This window comes from Rhinichthys klamathensis, unplaced genomic scaffold (assembly GCF_029890125.1).
Source record: "Rhinichthys klamathensis goyatoka isolate OS25496 unplaced genomic scaffold, OSU_Roscu_1.1 h1tg000121l_1, whole genome shotgun sequence".
In the NCBI taxonomy this organism is placed as follows: domain Eukaryota; kingdom Metazoa; phylum Chordata; class Actinopteri; order Cypriniformes; family Leuciscidae; genus Rhinichthys; species Rhinichthys klamathensis.
In genome coordinates, this window is record NW_026606658.1 from 2,937,968 (window position 1) to 2,957,246 (window position 19,279).

Consider the following 19,279-nt stretch of genomic DNA (forward strand, 5'->3'; position numbering starts at 1 on the left):
TGAGATAGGAGGTCTCTTCTCGGCGGTATCCGCCACGGGGGAAAACGTGCCATATTCACTAGCTCCGGGAACCACGGTTGGTTGGGCCATTTCGGCGCTACCAGAACCAACGCACATCTCTCCTCCCTGATCTTTTGCAGCACCAGCGGCATTAGCTTGATCGGAGGAAAAGCATACTTCCGCCCCTTTGGCCAACGGCTCGACAGCGCGTCTCCCTTTAGAGGGGCCGTCGTCAACGCAAAATACAGCGGGCAGTGGGCGTTCTCCTGCGATGCAAAGAGATCGATCTCCGCTTTGCCAAACAGATTCCAGATCGTGTTTACCGTCTGCGGATGAAGCCTCCACTCCCCGTGCACAATGCCATCCCTGGACAGCATGTCCGCGCCGCAATTCAAACTGCCCGGCACGTGCACTGCTCGAACCGACAGTAGTATTTTGTCCGTCCATAATAACAGCCGCCTCGCTAGCCCCTGCAGGGATCGCGAACGTAACCCTCCCTGGCGATTTATGTACGCCACCACCGCCGTGTTGTCCGTTCTGATGAGAACATGACGGTCTTTCACAAATGGGAGGAAAACCCGCAGCGCTAGATGAACCGCTTCCATCTCCAAGCAGTTTATGTGCCAGCGCGTCTGATCTCCTGTCCACGTACCGAATGCCGGTCTGCCATCGCAGAGGGCTCCCCAGCCTGACAGCGACGCATCCGTAGTGAGTGACCACTACGCGTCTGACCACTGTGCCCAAGGCAGCCCCCTGCTCGAACATGGTCGTGTCGAACCACGGCGCTAGAGTCTCCAGACATGAACGCGTTATGATGAGGCGTTCCGTTCCCACTCTCCACGCCCGCGGCTGTACGCGTCTGTGTAACCAGTGTTGAAGTGGTCTCATGTGCAATAAGCCCAGTCTGCAGACGGAGACTGCAGCTGCCATCAGACCGATTAGCCTCTGAAACGTTTTTAAGGGGATAGCTCTGCCTTGAACGAATAGGGCTAACGTATTCTGAATCGACTGGATTCTCGACTCTGACAGCTTTGCAATCATAGTGCGTGAGTCCAGCACCATACCGAGGAATGTGATGGACTGGCACGGTTGAAGCGCGCTCTTCTGCATTTTCACAGACAGACCCAAACCTGTTAGGTGGGCGAGGAGTCTGTGTTTGTGTTCCCCCAGGACACTCTCCAACCGTGCGATGACTAACCAGTCGTCGAGATAGTTCAGAATGCGCATTCCACTGAGCTCCAGGGGAGCAAGCGCTGCATTCATGCACATTGTAAATACACGGGGGGCCAGGACCAGCCCGAACGGCAACACTTTGAACTGGTATGCCACACCCTCGAATGCAAACCGAAGGAAGCGCCTGTGATGCGGGGCTATCTGAATGTGGAAGTATGCATCCTTTAGATCCACTGCAATGAAGTAATCGTCGGGCTGAATGTGCGCGAGGATCTGCTTCACTGTTATCATTTTGAACGCGCGTTTCGCGAGCGCTTTGTTCAGTAATCTCAGATCCAAAATAGGGCGCATACCTCCGTCCTTCTTTGGTACTAGAAAATAACGGCTGTATAAACCGGAATTTTTTTGCTCTTCGGGTACTGTCTCTACTGCTTGTTTGGCCAGGAGAGAGGAGATTTCTGCCCGAAGTAACGGAGCGCTCTGTTCTGACACCTCTGTCAAAATCACACCGCCGAAGCGGGGTGGTCTGCGAGCGAATTGGAGCGTATAGCCGCGTTTTATCGTGTTTAACACCCAATGTGATGCCGTCGGTAGTGTTGACCACGCGCTCAGGTGACTCGATAAGGGGGGCTTTAATGAATGCTGCGGCGGGGGCTGAGCGCCAGCCACCGAGGAAGCATTGACCGCTATATGAATGGTAGATAGCTCGTCCGCGGCTTTTTACACGGGGACATAAATAGCCATCTTCTCGGGTTTCCCCGAGCTTCCGCTCTGCAAAACGTCTCCCGGGGGAGAGGCTTCACCTACGACGCGGGTAATATTGTTGGGAGGAAGAAAGAAGAAAGCTCTTTTGCTGAGACATGTAATGCACTTTGTTTATTGAAACAGAACACAGCGGTTTCAAAGTCAACACATTCTCGTCGAACTCTGGGCGGGAACACACCCTCTTCGCCGCGGGTCCGACGAACATGTCCCGCGCTCTCTCCTCCCCGACACGCACATCAGGAGCGCTGCTCTTTTTTGCCCGCCGGGCGCCCCTGGCTGCTAGAGGCCGGCTTCGCACCAAAGCGGGGCTTCCTGAACTGCCTCTGGCGGAAGGGAGGCTCTGGCTCGCGACGTTCTGCCGCGCTCGGGGAGGCGCGTCTGTTAGGTCCCGCTGAGCGCTGCCCAGAAGATGATCTCGATCTCACCGCCGGGCGGGCTTGAGACCGTTTCGGCAGCAGATGAGGCATCATCTTAGATTGCTTGACGGTCTCTGCGTACTTGTCGGATAACGACTCCACTGCAACACCGAAAAGGCCCGTGGGGCTTACCGGTGCGTCCAGGAACTGCCTCTTGTCAGTCTCGCACATCCCCGACAGCGTCAGCCACAGATGGTGATGTAGGGCCACAAGACTGCCCATATTACGGCCGATTCCCTGAGCGACCTTTTTAGACGCCGCCAAAGCGAGATCTGCAGCCGTGCGCAGTTTCCTGAGCAACTCGGGGTCCGGGCTTCCCATATCCAGTTGGGCGGTCTTCCAGCCGGGAGAAGATGCTAAATGAGCCGCGATGGCATCCTCGACGGGAGGCAATCGAGCGTAGCCCAATTTCTCCGCCCCTTCCACTGTAGTCAGTAGCTGGGTACCTTGTGCATGGGCTCGGGCTGAGTAAGGGGAGCGCCATGATCTGGTGAGTTCCTCGTGGACCTCCGAGAAAAAGGGGGCGGGTCTCCGCGGGGCTTCAGCTTGACGGCCCGCGCCGAGGAAGGAACCGTCCATCCATCTTTTCGACGGCAGCTCCTTGGGCGCTGTCCACTCCAGCTCCATATCTGCCACCGCCTCAGTGAGAATGGCCATAAGCTCCGCATCCAAAGAGGCGGGGGCGCCCTCAGACGGAGACTCGGACCATGCTCCCGGGTCAGAGGCACTGGTGGACATGGCGTCGTCATCGTCGTATCCAAACGAGATAATTTCCCGCGCTTCCTTAGGAGGGCGGTAAATGGCCTCAGAGTAAATCACGGGCTCTGCCACGTGAGGATGGCGTGGGCCTTGGGCCGACGTCAGCGCCTCGACAGAACCCGCGGATGGAGTTCTCTGCCGTCTCCCGGTCCGCGGCTCGACGGCGGCAGACTGGGGAGAGACAGGAGACACAAGGTCGTCGCTACGTGTAACGGCCAGCCTTGCACGAAGGATCTTGATGGGAAGCTCCTCACAAATGGGACATCCCGATCCCTTGAGTGCCGCCTCCACGTGGTCCCGACCCAGGCACAGCACACAAAGTTTGTGTGCGTCCGGGAATTCGATGGGTCCACCGCACATGCGACAAAGAGACATAATATAATCCACCGGAACGCGAGAGGGGAAATAAAAACTCCTTAATATACTCCGCTCTGAATGCGTACATCAAAGGTGAAACAGACTCGAGTAAAGAAAAAAGATTCTGAGGGTTTTGGCGCCCGTCGTCACCTATATTGAGGAGTGTCAGCCAATCAGGTGATGGCGGGACCGCCATTGGCTATTTGCAATCAAAAGAGTTATTCTATCAGACTTCATGATTCGAGGAAAATGGATTTCCCCATACGTAATGTCGAGAGACCGAATCGATAGGGGAACAGCGCTATTTGTTGTCACTGTACTGACCGAGAAACCGCTTCAGAGGATTCAGTGACAGAGCGGTCCGAACGAATCCGAATAGTTTCAGACCGTTATGCAAGCGCGTTTAGAAAGAATCGAACCAAAAGAATGATTAATTCACGAATGATTGGTATCCCTGGTTCAGTCGACAGAAATACGGGACACACATAATAACTGCTAAAATATTCGCACGTAAAACGTTTCTCAGGTCAATCGGAGCGTGTATCAAACTAAAATAGCCGCACCACCAGGAAAAGAGGAGGAGGGAGGTTGGTGCCCTCGGGCGGATGGAGATGATTGGCGGGCCGCCAGTTGAATAGCCCTGGAATAGAGCTTTTGGGGTTATTCATGGTCTGTTGTAGTAATTTGTTAATGCTTTTACACTTTTAAGTTTCCTTTTAATGTTCGATGGTTGAAGGGTGAGTAGTAATGTCACTTCATTGTAAGTTTTATTTATTTATTTTAAAGAAGCTTATTATTGGATGGGCCTTTCACTGATTGTTTAAAGTTTTTTGGAAGTTACTCCCATAATTTGCGCAAAGCATCAAGGGCCATATGAAAAAGGTGGAAAGAGAGAGTTATAATGCTATAATGTTTCTCTTTCTCAAGGCAAAACTAGGTGATGAGCTTCTGGACTATAAGGACCTGGCTGCTCTTCCTAAAATCAAAGCGATCTACAACATTGACAGACCTGACATGCTTTCTTACTCGCCCTATGTGAGCTACCCTGTGGAGGACAGGACCTTTGGAGAGGTACAAACACACCTAACACTGGCGAAATTCGTAAATGAATAATTGCCGGATCCAAAACAACAATTAAAAGGCGCTGTGAGCGACACTGACCATACAACTTCAGTTTTCCCGGAAGATACAATGTCATCACTACATGGTGGTAGCACAACTAAATAAGAGCATTATTCACAAGTTTCAGGCCCTAACTATAGCCTGGTTTGTTAACCTGTCACATATACAGTAGCTACATTGAGAACAAATATCATTCATCTTTTTCTCACCGATGACGTTGTTGCCTCTTCATTACATCGATTTCTGACTGATCTCGTTGCTTGTGTCTCCTGCTATCCTGATTAGATTTAGCAGAACTGCACAGGGGTGCAGTTCCATCTTCTCTCTATCTTTTTTGATTAGAAACACAATGAGCTTTACTCACGGATATGAAAAATGAAAATAAGCTTGACTGTCTTTTTTGACAACTTGGTGATATTAACTTATTTTTAATAAACATTCTCTCCAAACTTTCCTCTGCTCACTACGCACAAAACAATAAGCAGTAAGCACCAACCAATGAGAATGATTTTGGACTTAAAGTCCCCCTGTGGTGGAAATCAAGCTTTTAATGTTGTTTATATGTCGATGTGGTGTTTTTAATTAAATTTGCACATGGTTTGTCTTAAAGCATAAGTCAGCACCATTGCTCAGTGTTCTCTCCTTAAAACTGCAGTGAACCAAAGACCGTCTCAAAATCACAGTTTGAAATCGCTGGTGTTACTGACGTCACAAACTACCTTGTAACCAATCACGTCAAAGTGTGATCGTCAATGAGTGGATCTCTGAGCTGATGTTAGTGAGGGGAGGCGTGACTAATTTGCATATTCATAGAACCGCGTATACTAAATGAGGCAAGGGTGTAGAGTTACATTCAAGCTATTATAATGCATGAAGATTTTTTTTTCAAGTAAAAAAAAGTTTTAAATATGTCATTTTGGTGATCAAAGATGAATTTTAAAGGATACAATTATTGACTACAGGGGGACTTTAAGAAAGCTGATTGGTCAAAAATATACATGTTTAGGGACAATAGAAAAACATAACCTCCGTCTGCATAATACATCTGCATAACCCGTGTGTCTCGCTCTGTCTTACATACACGCAGCACTGTCACCATGTAATGCACTTGTTAATGCCGTATCGTTTAAAAACAAATACCGGAACACAAAAATCCAAAATATTACATTTTCCTGAACAGGATCTGGCTCAAATGAAGCTCTGATGTCCTCCACTTTTGACAGTTTTTTACTTATCACAGGTGACTTAAAGTAAAAGTCTTGCATAATTACATCATACAACAGCTGCAGCATGTGTACTCCATTGTTCTAACAGTGCCATTTTTAAATCTAATCATCTTCACTCATCATCCAGCAGCATGTCTTGGCCAAAAAGTACAGTTTTGCTATTTCATTGAAGTATTAGAATAGTTTCAGTCATGTAAAGTGACTCAGTTAAGGAGAAAAGTTCATGTTTTCATTAACATAGCTGTCATTGCATTCCAGTCCATCTTACTCATTTGCTTTCTTTGTTCACAGTCACCACAGCAACTCACCCCTACTCCAACTGAGGTACAGTAGAGTTGATATGAAGAAACAGGCCCTGTTATTGGTTTAGTAGGTCTTATTTGCTAATCATGGCATATAAATTGTGTAATTATATGTACAGAACAGGATCTCACACAAAAGCTCTGCCAAATTATTTTTTTACCCTCTTTTAAATGTTTTTGATTTTTGTAATTTGTTTTTCTTTTTTTTCTTCTTTTAAATTTTTATAAATTTGATTAAATTAGATTTTTATTTTTTATGCAGAATCTGTGGCAGTTTAATAGTTAGTCTTGCTCTAAAATAGGGTTTTTGTAGGGTCACTTCATTGTAATTTAATTTCTTACCATTTATAATTGTAATAAAAAATAACAATTTGGCATAAATAGACAATAGAATAAATGTACTGAACTTTACTTGATGAATCATTAATTCTAATTGAAAATGTTTGCACAAATGTTTTATGCATTATGTGCATGATTAGTAAATGAGACCTAGTGTTTCCTCATATTTAATGAATAGTTGTTGTAGTTTTGAACAGTTGTGGTTTGGTGACATGAATAGTATTGTGTGTTCGTCTTCAGTTTGAAAACTCTGTGGTGTAATGACTCAATGATCAGCCTATTACTATAAGGACTGATTATTGTAGATTGGTTTCTTTTTCAGCTTTAAAGTTTCCTCCTGTGTGTCCCAGTGCCATAGTGGTCACTGTTTAACTTTGCTAATTCCCAGCAAGCAATTTTGCGTTTAAAAGACGTCTAATAGCCGTCCAAACACAGCCCTGACGTCTAGGCTAAAACAAGGCAAAATTTGGGCTATCAGTGAAAATGTAATAGACGTCTAACCATAGCCCAATAATAGAAAGAAAATAAATGAAATCAAACACCTTGTAATCACTGTTGACTTTGCTTACATGATGGAATATAATAAATCTCACAAGTTATTTTGGCAAAAACGACATGTAACCAAATTCAAGGTTATTTTGGCTAGAAGTGGGTTACTCATAGCTGGACTAATTCGAGTCTATAGTTAACCTAGACGGTAAAATGATGGCTATTGCTTGCTGGGTTGTCTGATACTTTCAGACTAAATAAATAATACTGTCTCTTTGTTTCTAGGGAGATGGGGAAAAGTCTCCCCGCCAGAGGAGGCCCTCCAGCCCCAGCTCCAACAGCTCTTTAGGGGGTTATGGCCGCTATACGCCTTCCCGCTCACCACAGACCTACAGCAGACCAGGTATCCCTCCACATACATGTTGAAACATGAACACAGAGTCATTCTTACCTGCACAGTTATACTGTTACTATCTATGAGTCTTTTCAGTGATTTGGATGTAATGGAGCTTTAAACTTTAAGTGTTTTCCCTTCTACACCATCACACGCTGTTCCAAAACCTAGTGAGTTGTCTCCATAGGCAGCATTTTAAGGCATCATAGGCTTAGGTGAATACTTACTTAAACCACAATCAAAAGCATGTCCTGTAAATAACTTCTAATTAAAACACCTATTCTTTTCTCCTGCTTATCTATTATACACTATAGCACTTTTCACCCTGCATTGCGGTGCCAGACGTGTGGAGTGTGAAACGATGCATTGTTAGAATGTTACGATTACATGATTAGGAACCGACAACCAATCGCGTGCCTTATATTCACGTTCTTTGACCATCACAGAAAAACCGTGAGTTGCATATTAAAAATGTCAAATGGTGGCAAAAAACGCATCATTTGGAGTGAAGAAGAGACCATTTTATTTTTACGTTTATTGTCTGAAAAGTCCAATCAGAAAAAATCTTGATAGTAAAGTCGGCAATGTGTAATATAAGGACACACACTACTAGAGGCTTTAGGTAAACAGTCGATGACACTGACACGACAAATAAGGACGTTAACCCAGGATTCAGGAATTTACAGTGTGAAACGACCGCTTAAAAATTTACCCAGGGTAAATCCTGGGTATTCATAAGTAGTGTGAAACGTGAAGCAAGATAACCCAGTATTCCGTTTACCCGGGGTGTAGAATGATCCAGTGTTAACTATTTCAAGTGTGAAAAACCCTTATGTGTGTATTTATATTTTTACAAAACAGGTCAAAAGTTTGGGGTCAGAAAGATTTAAAAAATAAATTAATACTTTTATTCATTGAGGATACATTAAATTGATAAAAAGTGACAGGAAATACTGTACATTTGTTATAGATTTATATTCCAATTTTTTTTTTTACTTTCTATTCATCAAAAAAGGCAAAAATATTAGGCAGCACAACTGTTTTCAACATTGACAATAATGAGATGTTTCTTGAGCACCAAATCACCAAATGTTTATTTATTTATTTATATGTTTGATCAAATAAATGCAGCCTCATAAAAGTGATCATAAAAAAGCACCAAGTTTTGGAACAGTGCTAAAGCATTCCATCCTACAATCACATTTTAAACAACAACAAACTGATTTGATGTAGAATTTCAAGAACAAAGTAATTAAATAATTATTTGTTTTTTAGTTATTCTCTATTCTCACTATTCACTATTCTCATATTACTGCCATTCTTCCCTGACCGGCTGGGTCTCTTGCTCAGAGCAATATCTGAGCGTCAAATACACCACCCAACCAGAAAATTCCAACTTGTTGTCTGTACCAACCTCGGGGAGGAGTAGCACCCTTGGTAGTGCCAGAGGCTCCTCCCCACTCCCTTTGTACAGCAGCAGTGGTAGAAACACTCCACAGGCAGGGAGCGGTGGTGTGGCCCTGTCCCTCAACCCCACTACTCTGGCTTTGCTCCAACAACACAACTACATCCCTTACTTAAGAGGTACCACAGCTCTTCCGGCAGGCCTTTGTCTAGTAGCAAACCACCTACTGACTGCACTTGTGTGAACTTACGTGTGCACTTGAATTTTATTGGAAAAAGATTGAGAATGAGTGCAATACTAAAAAAATGCTGTCTAAAAAACGTAAATAAGACTGTCACAAAGTGTATGAAGTTCTTGCTGTTGTAATTGGATTGCAACACTAATGAACAATAGATCAAGCTCTGTAACCCTTAGAGCTTCATAAGGGTTTGCGTTCACAATGGACTAGCAAATTGCAGACATGAAATTACTACCCTATCCTTCATCCACCTTTCCCGAACAGGAATTGATACAGGATTCAAACAGGAAGCAAAGTCTGAAAGTAGGCCTAGGACAGCCCTTCACCTCATTTTGCCTTCTCACGGTAAACCTTAAAAATCAGTCTCTCTTTCACTGTGTATCACCAGTGTATTCCAGTGATGTGAGATTGTAGGTGTACCGCAAGGTTCTGTCCTCGGACCAATTGCTTGCTGGTATTGTGTTTATATAGAGTTTGTATGTCCAAACAGTTTGCATGGAAAACCTGTGGATATTCATTATATTTGAGCTGAAACAGTAACTTTATGCACAAGAAAAATGTGAACGTTGTTGGTGACCATTAATATGCATTTATTTGTTGTAGTGTTAGTTGATGTTGTGCTTTGTCTGGTAAGGGGAAATTTCCCCCCATGCGTTTGATGTTCAAAGTGACTGTCTGTATGTTTGTGTTAGTGTCGCCATTTACTATGTGGTCGTCATTTCTCTCTTTTCAGCATTTTCAAGTGTTATTTGTAAATATATGTTATTTAACTTAACATGCATACTCAGACAGGCAGTAATTTTCAGGTGGATATATAGTGTAGTCAAAAAGTCTGAGACAACTAGTGAAAATGTTTGTATTTTGGATTTTTAAAACTATAATAATTTAATTACAAATTATACTATAGAATCATTACCGAATTTCAATTCAGAATAAATTCAGAATTTCTAAACAGATCAATATCAGAACATGCCGCTAATTTGCTTATTTAAATGCTGACCTTGAAATAATGCAGAATCTAAACTATTTCTTAATTTTACATCATAACCTTTTTTTAAATACTTTTTAATTTTTCATTTTAAATCCTAAAAGTTTCTGTATATTCATTCTATGTATATTTAGAATATATTGGAGAGTATTTATTCATCAATAAAAGATGTCTGTGTTGAGGAGGAAAGTATGATGGAAAACAGGAAAACCCTTTTATATTTACTGTAAATCAGGCTACAGATTTTGGTTTTGTGGTTTCTCTGCAAGAAGTAGAAAGAGCGGGAATAAAGTTCGCAGGCGAAGATTAAAGGGATAAATTGATGAGCTGTAATTTTGGGTTGGTTTGCCAGGCACAGTGGCACAAACTTCGGCCTTGTGAAGTTCCAGGCCAACCCTTTAATGCAGCATAAATGTACATTGAGGTTGTGTTTGGAGTGTGCCGTTTATGATTTACTTAGCTGTCTAATTGACTTCTTATTGGTAAAGGAGCCACACAAGAGGAAAATCAGCTCTTCCTTACAAATGCAAAACCATTGCATACTGTAGCTGCCTCAATCTGGTCATATCACAAATGAGTTGGGTTTCTACTTAGGATATATAAAATGAATATGGAAATCATTCACAGAATATTTGTTAGTGATGAAATACATGCTGCATTACACTCAGCTGACACAAGAAGGGCGTCGCAATCGCAATAAAATCATATTTTAATGAGTAATGGGGAGCATCGAGACCTTCATACTCCACAATGTGCTCCAGTGTTGTGATTTGTGTATGTTTGGTGTTTTATGACAATTTCCTGCTCCCCCAGCTCAAGATGTGTGGATGATTTTCCCCTGATACAGGGTGAATTTTTACTAACAGCACTTTGTGTGTTTAATGGTGTGTGCATGTGTCTGAAGGACAGTTGCAAGTGTGTATGAAAGAGAGATTTAAAAGAAAAAAGAAGACGGAGAAAAAGACAGTTATGTCGGTGTATTTACTGTATTTTTTGCTTTCGAAATATGCAAATGACTTCACATTGATTTAAATAAAACATTTTAGTGAATAGTTGAATAAGAGATTCTCTCTCTTTTCTTTTAGTCTCAGTTTGGTAATAGACTATGATTATAAATACCTAATCTTTTCCCCTAAAGATGATGAAGACGTCACGGTTCAGCCTGCCAATAACTGTCTATTTTTCGGTCTATGTTCAATTCACATTGAGTCGTCTGCTCAGTTCAAGCAGAGCATGAAGCTTGAGTCTCTGCTGAACAGATGCTATCAGTATAAACAGACTTTCACAATTTCCAATGCAAAGACAAATTGGTCTTTTTTAAGCTGGCTGTTTGTGAGGTTTATCGGAACATTTAAAACTCAATGCAGCCTAATTGTGGAAACCCTGTTAACTCTTCTTCTCTTTCCTTTTCTTTTTCGTGTCTGCCGTGACCTTCACCCCCAAGGTAGTGAAAGTGGGCGGAGTACCCCCAGTCTCTCCACCTACTCTGATGGCAAATCTCCTTCTTCTACATATGTTGCAGCTCCACGGCATTTCCATGTCCCAGGTAGGTGCTAAGTCTTGTCCTTAGCTCACATCTCTTATCCTCTTCTGTCCTGTCTTCTGTAAAATGTTTAATCCTCTTTTTTCGCCCACATATATGTCTCCATTTTATGAAAAAATCTGGTAGACTCAATTCATTATTGTAAGCAAAGCCCTATTTTTAGTACATAAAAGAAACTTACTGTCATTGCTCGTCCCTGGATATGTTTAAAATAAACCTAATGATCAGTTTCATGTGTTTTCTGCCCATTTTTTCTAATGACGTCTTGTTTCCAATGCTGGCAGAGGCTGAAACGGCTCTTAAAATGTCCCACATGTGTTACATTAAATGACTGATTTTTTTCTAGAAGTAATGGTTGAGAAGCAGACTTGGGGTTGAGATGACCTAAACAAGCTGTAGAGATACACATGCTGTGTCAATTATTAAGACATTATGTCATTGCAATTACACCATTTATCTCCCCTTTTCCTATTGGCGTAGTTCATTTTAGGTGACATTTCTGTCTTCTAAGTTGAAAATGAGATGAAACTTTTGTTATTTATAATGTTTATAATGTATAATGCAGAAAAATCCATTATTCAAATGCATTTTTCATAGCCGAGGATTTTGTCAAAGGCAAAATGCTTGATCGTTGCATGCCGACCATAAAAACATTTCTGCACATGGTGATAATGAAATGAACTACAATATCTAGAATCTTTTACAGCATCATATACTGCATTTGCTGCCTTTTCTTTTGCCCTGATTCCATGCTCTAATAACTCATGCTTCTTTATTCATCTTCTTTCTTATTCTCTTACTCCCTTCCTCTCTTCCTTTCTTTGTCTTCCATTCTCAGAGGCTAAAGTCAAAGATAATATCTATAGAAAGCCCCCTATCTACAAACAGCATGGTACAGTCCAGTCTCCGTACAATCATGTTTCTTTGCATGCTGTTACGCATGTCACCATGGTACCTGTTGCCATGAAACTGTAACCTTTGACCCTCCTTCTGTCTGCTGGTTTCCATTTCAGCTCCAAACAGTAGGCCTTAGGTTTTACAAATCCCAGAAAAAGGTTTGGATTTGACAAGGTACTTGTTATCAAGCAGCCAGTACCTAATTGTTGGTTGTGCATCAGCAAATATCTTGACCACATGCAAACGGTCATATTTCATGCATAAATTTTATTGTGTTTATTTGGAATAGCAATTAGCCCTGAATAATTTTTATTGCTGATTAATGCCAAGTTACTTGCAGATAATTGTTGTTTTGTATGCATTTGGTGTTACACATACTACCGTTCAAAAGATTTGGGGTTGGTATGATGTTTTAAGTTTTTTTTTTTTTTTTAAGAAGTCTCTTGCTTACCAAGGCTGCATTTAGAAGATCAAAAATACAGTAGAAACGGTAATATTGTAAAACATTATTACAATTTAAAATAACTGATTTCTATTAGAATATATATTTTAAAGTATATTTTATTCATGTGATGGCAAAGTGGAATTTTGCTCAATTCTTCAGTGTCACATGATCCTTCAGAAATCTTTTTTTTTTTTTTTTTTTTTTTTACTGACCCCAAACTTTACATTTTATGTAAATAATGCCTTTGATATGATGTTTTCATAGACAACATCCTACATTTTTATGTGTGCAATTTTATGGTATTGGTTAACCCTGACATGGAAACAGCAGTCAGATATAATCTTTCTTTTATTTTCCGGCCTCTGTCCAGCCATACATATGTCAGTTGCAGTATAGTTTCCCATCTGTCTGTGGTGTTGTATTGTACTGTAGATGCTAGACAATGTTTGGTGTCTGTGTAACTCATTGGTTTGGTGAAATGTCAAAGGCATTTGTGTAACTCATTGTGATTGGTTCAAAGACATCAGTAAAGCTTATTGTGATTGGGTGGTAAAGCTATTAATCACTTGACTTGTTTCTTTTGTCCTTTTTTCTGAACTTGCCCCTTCACCCTGATTGACATTGTGTTTGGTTGTCACACTTTTTGAGTTTGGTTGAAAACCATTGTGTTTGGTTTTCACTTGCTTGTTGATTTTGTCAAAAAAAATAAAAAAAATATCACCTAATAAATAGTGAGATTTTTTTAAAACCCTGTCTAAAATCAAACTACACTGAAAAATCAGATGAAATGTGAAAAGTAATTTTTTTTATGTGTTTGTGGTAACTTGCATGATGTAACTTGTGTCAGTCACTCTCTCTATCAAACAGTGCAAACTATCAATTACGAGATATTTAAACTCTTACTGTGCTGCAGCTTCCAGAACCTCCTGGCAAGATGATGACGTAGACAGAAAGGTGACTTATGTATTTACATAAACATCTCTGTGTTTTTGTGTATTCTAAACTTTCAGAATCAAGATGTTTTGGTAATTTAATCCAACTGACGCTTGTGAAAAAGAAGTACACCTTAGCATACTTTAAAAAGAGTACTTATTATGGAAATAATATACTTTAAAGGGATAGTTCACCCAAAAATGAAAATCTATCTTTTTTACTCACCTTCATGTCGTTCCGAACCCGTAAGGCTTTCGTTTTCTCTTCGGAACACAAATGAAGAGATTTTAAAACTAATCCATATGAATCGAGCGGTTTAGTGCAAATTTTCTGAAGAGACACGATCGCTTTATTGTCTGTTTATGTTAGCTGATCTATGTTTATATGTGAATAAAAGCCTAAATTTAATCGGAAATCGAGGGTATGATGTCATTGATAGGCGACGCACGGACAATGTCCGTCTCCTGGTTAAAACTGCTTATTTCTCTGGATTTAAACATTCTTAGAAACATTTGGGATAATGTAAGTACACAAATCAACAAAATATGTAACATTGTTCTAGTGGGTTTTGGATAGTTTGATTCAAAAATCTTACATAGTTTGCCTTTATGTAGGACTTCAGTACATTATATGTTATTTCATGATTACTTCTATTAATATGGTTTAAGTGTACTGCTGAGTGAACTGACAAGTATTTATGGTAAACGAACATATACTTATACGTAAATACACATTTGCAATGAAAGTTGCAGTTTAGTACATTTAAAATATATTAACTTTAAATGTAATTTCGAAGAACACACTACAGTTAAAATTATAATCAAGTAGTTTACTAGTTTTAGTATGTTGGTCAACACATCGAAATAAATGTTTTCCTTTAACGCAAGACAAAATATTATTAAAATATAATGATTTAATAATGGTAATGTAATCAAACTTAAATGTTTTCCATCGTGTATTTTTCATTAAATTATTTAGTTGGTTGTATAATCTGTGTTTCTGACTCAATAGACCAGAACAAGTTGGATGAACCTGAAGAGTGAGATTGATGGACAGTCTCCAGATCTTGACCCCAGGACCTCCACCCACAGCTTGCCCACCGATATGTCTCAACCCAGTGAGTAGCCAAATAATGATTTCACGAAATCCAAACTCCAGTCATGTCAATTCACTCAGCGGCCAGCATGGAAACATCCATAACCAGCTATTTTCTATGTAGGCAATAGTGAAAATGCATAAATGGAGAACAAAATATGCAAAACTGTTTGTCAACATAGTAATTTAAGTGAATCTGACAACAGTTGTATAATCAAATCGTGCTTAAAAAAATATATTTTTGTTCAGGCTGTTTCTCTGTGTTTGTGCTTTCTAGAGTAAACAGACTCGTGTAATTGCCTCTTTTAACTTAAAGGCAAGACTTTATTTCTTACAGCTGTCATAATAATTTTTCTAAGTCTCATCTTTTCCTCCTTAAACTGCCAGTCCCCTTGAACATGATGCTAGAGTAAAGTGCCATAAATCTATATAAACCATTCAACCAACTCTGTTTTACAGACTTTCCATACAATAAGTCAGCTTCGCTGCCAGGATATGGGCGGAACGGCATATACAAGGTAAACCTTATAAGATCTGATAACTGCACAAAAACATAGCACCCCGCAAACTTTTTAACACTCCATCTGTCTGTGATTTTTGGGAATATATGTGAGCTGTGGTCACAAATGCTGTCATTTGCTCTCTCAGCAGTGAAGAATGTTGTTTGATCCTAGTTTGATTTGTCAAACCCAGCTGCTGGGACACGGATGGCTGTTGTAATCGCACACATCAGGACACACAGTCACAGATCAGTTAGTGTAGAGATTTAGCTGAGGAAGCCATAATGCTGAGAGGGTGTGTCTGTGTTTGCGTGCAGTTAGAAGTGTGTCTTGCTCCCACCCTCTGGCTGTTTTCCATGTTCTACTTTGATCTTGAACTAGAAATCTAGCTCCCTTAATGAATTATCCTCTGTAATGAAGAGCAAATGTGCTTCCACAGCAGAAAACCCAGGCACACGCGTTTATTAAGAATCTAATTCAGATCTTTTATCTCGCATGCAGAGTGCCGGTGTCTTCTTTGTTGTGGGAATGGTTTGAAAGCTTCTCCTGTTCACTAGGTGGCAGTGTTTTGCAACTGTTCTTTGTATCCAACTCCCAGGACAATAAACTACTTGAAAACAGAAACATGACCTATTCCTTATATCTAATCTGGTCTGACTTAGTGTCAAATTTCCCTCTTACTTTCCACAAGCATTCACTAAAGCATGTGAAACAGAGAGATGGTCATAGATCAATATTTAACCAAATACAAGCTCCAGCCCTGAGGATTCAAGCCTCTGTCTGCACTAGACTTTAACCTTTAACCTCAGGAAATGAAAGAAAAACTTTCACAGTTACAGCAGCCGCTCTGTTCAAACATGATATTGTTACTCTCATTTGATAGTAGCAAAAATAAATGGTCAAGGCATGGCGAAACGTTTCCAATGAGATTTTTGTGACCTTCTTAAAACCAGACTTTGAAATCGGTTGATCCTTTGGGGTATTAATGCGCTGGTTGTCAAAACTGCCACCTACTGTTTGAATAAAAGAGGGATATTTGTGTTGCACTGTATACAGTTTTCATAAATGCCAAATGTTCTCATGGATTTCTCCTTACTAGGCGGCTGATCTTGGTGAGGATGATATAGATCATGACTCATCTTGGAGTGGAATGAGAGGTGAGTGAGTGAGTATTTAACTTGTATAGATGATAGACGAGTTGCATTTGTACTACACAAGATTAATGATTGTAATTTGTCTCTCCCTTTCTCTTTTTTTCAACCTCTTTCCTGTTTTCCATCCTTTCCTCAGAGTATAAGGTAAGTTCTGGGGTGTTTAATGGACTGCTGTAGCTTTTTAAGGCTGCTATGACACAAAGTTTATCACTTTCAAATGTTTTGGGGGGGGGGGGCAACAAACTCAGACAGAATTAAATATAGATTCACTTGCAGTGGTAAATTTTGTGTGATAAGTTATTGGTTGCAAGATGCTTTTGATGATTGTTAAATCATGATAAAATTGTTACATTTTAAATTCAGCCTATATAGTTTTAATAATTTTGAATGTTTTTGGTCCATACGGATTCATAAATCAAAATCAAATTTGAATGCTTGATTTAAAGGAAATTATTTTACAATAAATATTTCTGTTACTGGATTGGCACCTTTAAAAACTGGTTCCTGAAGCAAAACCAGTTGAGTAAAAACAGTAATATTCTGAAATATTATTGCAATTTAAAACAACGGCTTTCTATTTTAATATATTTTAAAATGCAATTTATTCTAGTAAAGGCAGAGCTAAAGAGTCTTCAGTGTCACATGATCCTTCAGAAGTCATTTTAATATGCTGATTTAATTATCAAGAAATGTTTCTTTTTATTATTAATGTTGAAAACATATTAATATTTTATATTTTAAACATAATTTTTTTTTCAGGATTCTTTGATGAATAGACAGTTCAAAAGCACAGCATTTATTTGAAATTTAAATCTTGAAAACATTATGAATGTTTACTTTCTTTACTGTCACTTTTGATCAATTTAATGTATCTTTGCTGAATAAGAGTATTCATTTCTTTACTTACTGACCCCAAACTTTTGAATGGTATAGTGTATGTGTGCATCTGTGTAATTGTGTGCTTTTCACATGCATGTGTATTGCAGGTCTACCCCTATGACATGCTAGCTGTGACCCACAGAGTCCGAGTAAAACTACCACGTGATGTGGACCGCACCAGACTGGAGGTAATATTTTATTAGAACTTCAAGTAGACCACTTTTCTTTCTTTCTTTCATGTACTCCTCTCTATGTGGCCTGTTTGCGGAATAATACTCAGCCTTAATGCTGTAGATGATATTACTGAGTTTAGTGTTTAGTGTGATTATATTTTAAATAGAGGCATTGGGATGTTCCAAAGTGCAAAGTCATCATCAAGCGATGATTTTATATTGATTTACACTTAAATGCAATTGTGTCATTTTGTTTATTATGGAGCATGGGCTGCCTTATTGCAGTTTAATAATCATTTTGTTAGATCATCTTGATCATAAAATATAGACAGCCAGACAAACCGTTGTTTATGCCCACGGCCAACACATAATATATCCTCAGTGTTCCTGGACATTGTGTCAGTGTTATTAGTGGGTTTGAATGGAAAAGGGAGGGAAAATGTCTGGCTCACTTTAACTTAACTTCAGCATGAGTTACGAGAGATGTTGATTTATTGACCCCCCCACCCCCTATAACTGTTAGCTTGGAATCACTGTGGTTAAAATTGCAATTTCTCAAAATGTGTGTGTGTTTGTGTGTGTTTGTATGTTTGTGTGTGTGTGTGTGTGTGTGTGTGTGCGTGTGTGCGTGTGCGTGAGTGTGTGTGTTTCATCATATGAATGCTGTCCTGAAATGAGAGGCCATTGTCACATCTGTTTGAACTGAGCATGATTGGAGTCAGTCTCCCAGCGGGAGACACTTGCAACACCCAAAACTTTACAAAGATGGTGATTTCAGCATCTATTTGGAGGCATGCAAGATACCCACACATCTGCAAGTGTTACAGTACCACATACAACAGGGCTTAAAAGAATAAAAATGTATACAAATCCTTTCTGGAATGGTTTAAACCCAAATTGAGGTCATAGGCTTAAAAGCCTGGCAACTTTTATAGCCCAGTCGTGCTCGTAATCCTGATTGTGCTAAAGGCAATGAATGTCCTTAACAAGTGCAAAGCTTTATGGTGACACATGGATATAGATGGTTGTAATTATTGTCAATATTGTATTTTTCACTCTGTCTTTAATCTGTAATGCCGTTTGCGTCATGGAGATATTGTTAGCAGAATAAACAGTGCTTAGATTCCTGGCGGGAAGGTCCTTTGGGTTTGTTCTGATTAAGGTTGATTAGCTTTTTGACAGTGTTATTTTAGGCCTTCATAGATGGATGATTATATCATAGAGCTATTCTGCATGCTTTAAGTTTAAAGTGATAGTTCACCCAAACGGAATCGAATCAATCAAAAACTTACTTAAAGGGTTAGTTCACCCCAAAATTAAAATTCTGTCATTTATTCACCCTCATGTCGTTCCAAGACCTTTGTTCATCTTCGGAACACAAATGAAGATCTTTTTGATGAAATCCGAGTGGTTTCTGAACCATCCATAGGCAGCAAAGTCATTGCAACTTTCAAGGCCCAGAAAGGTAGTAAAGAACATCGTTTGAATAGTCCATATAGTAAACAGTGCAGCGCTTTCGGGTTCTACGTCAGAATGCCGGCTCATTATTGGCCGGTTCCTGCGTCAGCATCACACGCATGCATCGAGGTGCTCACATGAACAGCGTCGGCCAATAATGACGTCGTAGCAGACTGACACGGAGGAGAAAAGATTGTTGAATAAAGGGTGGCCACATTTTAGAGTGGCA

At 40.3% G+C, this 19,279-nt stretch overlaps 1 protein-coding gene across 10 annotated transcripts in view; it reads left to right on the top strand.

Annotated features, from left to right (window-relative positions):
* The window catches only part of ablim2 (actin binding LIM protein family, member 2), a 73,988-nt gene that overhangs the window by 50,128 nt on the left and 4,581 nt on the right, over window positions 1-19,279 (top strand). For 3 of the 10 annotated variants that reach the window (XM_056255539.1, XM_056255537.1, XM_056255541.1), the window contains 11 exons: window positions 4,398-4,541; window positions 6,110-6,142; window positions 7,234-7,351; window positions 8,693-8,926; window positions 11,418-11,519; window positions 12,355-12,408; window positions 13,772-13,812; window positions 14,803-14,908; window positions 15,346-15,404; window positions 16,486-16,551; window positions 17,527-17,607. In XM_056255539.1, coding sequence (XP_056111514.1) covers window positions 4,398-4,541; window positions 6,110-6,142; window positions 7,234-7,351; window positions 8,693-8,926; window positions 11,418-11,519; window positions 12,355-12,408; window positions 13,772-13,812; window positions 14,803-14,908; window positions 15,346-15,404; window positions 16,486-16,551 — 957 coding nt within the window. In that variant the 3' untranslated portion in view covers window positions 17,527-17,607. Of the gene's footprint in view, window positions 1-4,397; window positions 4,542-6,109; window positions 6,143-7,233; window positions 7,352-8,692; window positions 8,927-9,249; window positions 9,331-11,417; window positions 11,520-12,354; window positions 12,409-13,771; window positions 13,813-14,802; window positions 14,909-15,345; window positions 15,405-16,485; window positions 16,552-17,526; window positions 17,608-19,279 lie in introns of all 10 variants that reach the window. The other 7 variants (XM_056255540.1, XM_056255543.1, XM_056255544.1 and 4 more) reach the window with 6 other exon arrangements.